We start from the raw sequence: 4,243 nt of genomic DNA on the forward strand, positions 1-4,243 counted from the left end.
ATATCGAACTTATGGGAGTATGGCTCGCATTCTTCTTGTAAATATCTATCAAGTTCAGATCTTGTATTTGTTCTGTGACCGGTTGCTTGCAGAAAAAAGGCCATGCCATGAAGATCGGTATTAGTGTTGTTAGCTTGAACTTCTTGCGTATCAGCTTCACTTGCTTCCCCAGAACTTTGGTATTGCTGATAAAGTAACTTTATGCACTTGGACAACTTTGACTTCAATTTGCCTCCTTTTTCTTCTCCAAAGAAGTAATCCAAGAAATAATTGACATACTCAATCTTTTGCATTGGATTAAGTACGATAGCAATCAATAACAACATGTTCACCGAATCAGGATTGCCCCAATACTTCTCATACTTAACCCTCATCCTTTCTGCCATTGACATAGTACTAAAATCAACAGAATCACAAGAATGACGAATAAATCATCCAATTGCAAATACTTCCTTCATATACATATCACTGGTAACATATAAGGTACCAGAAACACATATAGCACTGGTAACATATAAGGTACCAGAAATACATATAGTGGCATCACTGAACACTCGCAAAAATGGTACAATGGACTCAGCATACTCCCAGTCTGAATCAGAAGGAACACCTCTCCCTTTTCCTCCATTCATCTCTCCTATATAGGTATTATCTTTCAAAGCAAGCAACTCAAATGCTTTGCGATGCTTCAAAGCTACCTCTAACATTTGATAGGTAGAGTTCCACCTAGTCTCAACATCTATGCAAGGCAAGCCTTTATATTGGATTTTTTCTAATTCAACACACTTTTGAAACCTACTAGCTCTAGATGGAGAATATCTAACATACTTTACTGCACTACGAATCCTCAAGACCGATTCATCAATCTCTTTCAACCCCTCTTTTACAATTAAGTTTATAATATGTGCACAACACCTCATATGAATAAATTCACCATTCAAAATAATGCTATTCCAAGAATTCAATCGCTGCTTCAGATATTTAATTGCAACATCATTAGACGAGGCATTATCAACTGTCACACTAAAGACCCGATTCAAATTCCAATTATTTAAACAAGATTCAATTGTTGCTCCTATAACCTCTCCTAAATGACTTGTCACTTGACAAAAATTAAGTATTTTTTTATGTAATTTCCAATCCAAATCAACAAAGTGTGCTGTCAAACTCATATAAGTAAAATTTTGAATTGAAGTCCAAGTGTCAGTGGTTAGACATACTCTACCACAATTTGCCGAAAGAAAATCTTGCAACTTCATCTTCTCTTCAGCATAAAGAGCTCCAATGTCACGTGCTAATGTAGTCCGTGAAGGAACTTTGAATCTTGCTTGTAGGGCATGCACAAATTTTCGGAATTTCAGGCTTTTAACGAAGCGAAATGGTAGCTCTTCCCCAATAAACATTTCCACAAGTGCCCTTCGAGCCTCCTCTTGGTCAAATTTGGAAGCACTGGGTGAATTTAAAACACCACGCTCATCTATAGTCGGTGTGGTCGTTGTTTTTCTTCTTTTGTTTGAATCATTATTAGGATTTTGCTTGCATCTTCTCAAATGACCACCCATTGAGCTGGTTCCATTCCCATATTGTATTAAGCTACCACAATATTTGCATTTAGCCTTCTTCTCAGTAGCATTCTCCACATCAAAATGATCCCAAACAGCTGACCGATTCTTACGAACACCTGACGGTGGAGAAGATGGTTGAGTGTTAGCAGACATCCCTGCTGCTTCAATATTACTGTTTTCAGTCATCTTGCTCTGCATATAAAGCAAGGTGTACATAACTCAAAATTTGGTGTCAAACATGCTAAAATTAACACAAACTAATCCAAATTCAAGCTTGCATCAGAACACAAAAGTAAAGACAATAAATAAATTGTTTTGTACAAAATCTAAGAAAAAAAACCAAACAACAGCCACATTTTTCTATCACATCACAATACAAAATAAAGTTTTACAATTCAGGAATATGTTACTTCTGCACTCTACCAATTCTATATTTTAAGAGCCTCCAGTACGATGATCATGCCACAAAGAAAAAGATGCAAAACCTAATAATGAGCTACTGTAATGTCACATATCACAATATAGATAGAAATTGAATAAGATACTCTAAATTCAGATGACATATATAAATTTAATTATGTGAACTTAAGTGCAAACATACTATGGCAGTTCAATTCATAAGTATTTTGTATTAATGCCAAAAATAAAATTACATTCAAAGCGTATAATATAAGTAGGCTAACTTATAAATACACCAATAACTAATTTCGACTTGAATGTAGAAAGATTTAGACCAAAATTTATTGCAAGAATAAAAAAATTCTGATCATAAATAATAAATTATCTATTACTAATTCCTTTTTTCATTACTAATTCTTCACTTGCAATTTTTCCTCCATCCCTTGATCATTTATATCAAGAACTAACTCTGTTATTTCTTTAACAAGATCAACAATGACACCATCAATCTTCATTAGATGTTGCATGTAAACTGCCTTAAGAACATTGCTTAATTTTCCATATATAAAGAGACAAAGCTTATTAGAACACTCCTTGATCTTTCTTAGCTTACAGCTTCAAGATTTCTAAATAAGTAAATATTTAATTTCTTTGACTTTAAAGACTATTCCTTGCAATCTATGTTCTATGCAAAGATTTTAGAGCCTCCTCTAATGAATTTCTTCTCACATCTACATAAAGTTCACATCTTCCTTCAGTTAAGAAGAATAAAGGGTATGTGCTTTGCAAAGTAAACATGTACTTCTTTAAAAATAATTTTGTGATCTGCTCCAGCAGCCAGCCAATCTTTTTGATACATCATCAACATTATTTGGATAGAGAAATGAAAGAACTTCAAAAAAGCTAGAACTTCTGACAACATCTTTCACGGATAGTAAAATAATCTTCAAGGTTCAATTATATGTTTAAAGCAAACACAAATAAATAAAAAAATAATGAACAACAACAAAAGGCAAAACTACAAAAGCATATATATAGATAAAATCACATATTCAGAAGATCACTTAAACATTCGCCATAACATAATCAAGCACAAATCCAGCAACACAAACTCAACCAATACAGCTTCATAATTTCAGTTTATATATCATATGATTGAGCTTCTAACTACCCTAACCCTTATTCTTAGTAGCTGATTTCTCTTAGTATAATTCTCTTGGTCTTAAATCACAAAGAACCTGGAAATCCATTGTTAACCATTACTAAAAATTTTGCAATTTGCATCCATATATTTCTGTTTAGCTTTGGCAGGGAATAAAATACTGCTAAAAATCAACTATCAACTATAAACTATTCCCTAATAAAATCATACTTGCATCCCTTCCCCAGTAAACAAACAATGAACTTTGATGTGTTGTATCCTCAGCAATAAACCATTAGCAAAGTGAAATATCCTATGCTTTAACAGTATGCTAGAATTAGAAACCTGGTGCAATGTCTCAACAACAGAGTAGCATGATGAATGAACAGGAACAAAATTCAAAGCTAATTAAAAAATTTAAACACAAGGCAAGGCAAATACCTGGTGCTTGGTGAGCCTCTGCAAATGGCTCTGGTCTTCTTACTTCTTAGGGTGGAGATCAAGAGCTTGACGTGTACTTCTTCTTATAAACTTCCCTCAAGATAGCCTTCTACTTCTGAGAAATCACCGTCAACACTTGACCAAAGGACAACCACACAACCTTGCTGCAAAAAAAAAACCCCCAAAATAAAAATGGCATTAACACAAACACTTGATATGCATACCAGCATAAGCAATCAAACCTTGTTCAGTTTTTCAAATTGATGGAATGGAACAGAACAGAAAAGAACATGGAAGCACCTTTGGCAATTTCAACTATATAATCACAAATGTAGTAAATTCCTATCTACCACTCAATTCCTTTTCTCAGATGATAGATTCACTCTGTGGTTCTTCTCTGTTGCTTCACAACATTTCAATCTACCAAATTAATTACTTAATGGTAAACCTATCTAACCTTGAGGGTACCCAGAGAACGGAGAAGAACAGAGCTGGGTCACGGTGAGAAAAGGCGGACGGCGCCTTGAGGGTATCCAGAGAACGGAGAAGAACAAAGCCGGGTCACGGCGAGAAAAGGCAAATGGTGGAACCGCGGATGGCGGAACAGAGCAGTGGCACGACGCGCTTGTGGTGGTGGTGGCAGCTACAAAACTGCAGTGCCAGTTGCCTGCTCCAGTGCGGCGGTGCCGGCTGGCGG

At 35.4% G+C, this 4,243-nt stretch overlaps 1 protein-coding gene across 1 annotated transcript; it reads right to left on the minus strand.

The window, feature by feature from the left end:
• Positions 1-431: 431 nt before the first annotated feature.
• On the minus strand, positions 432-3,561 carry LOC107491930 (zinc finger BED domain-containing protein RICESLEEPER 2). Its single transcript, XM_052263351.1, has 2 exons — positions 3,547-3,561; positions 432-1,757 (listed from the first exon to the last, which is right to left on the minus strand). Exon 2 carries the CDS (start codon positions 1,749-1,751, stop codon positions 432-434), a length of 1,320 nt encoding a protein of 439 aa, XP_052119311.1. The 5' UTR covers positions 1,752-1,757; positions 3,547-3,561.
• Between the last annotated feature and the right edge of the window lie 682 nt (positions 3,562-4,243).

The sequence above is a fragment of the Arachis duranensis genome, chromosome 1, assembly GCF_000817695.3.
Source record: "Arachis duranensis cultivar V14167 chromosome 1, aradu.V14167.gnm2.J7QH, whole genome shotgun sequence".
In the NCBI taxonomy this organism is placed as follows: domain Eukaryota; kingdom Viridiplantae; phylum Streptophyta; class Magnoliopsida; order Fabales; family Fabaceae; genus Arachis; species Arachis duranensis.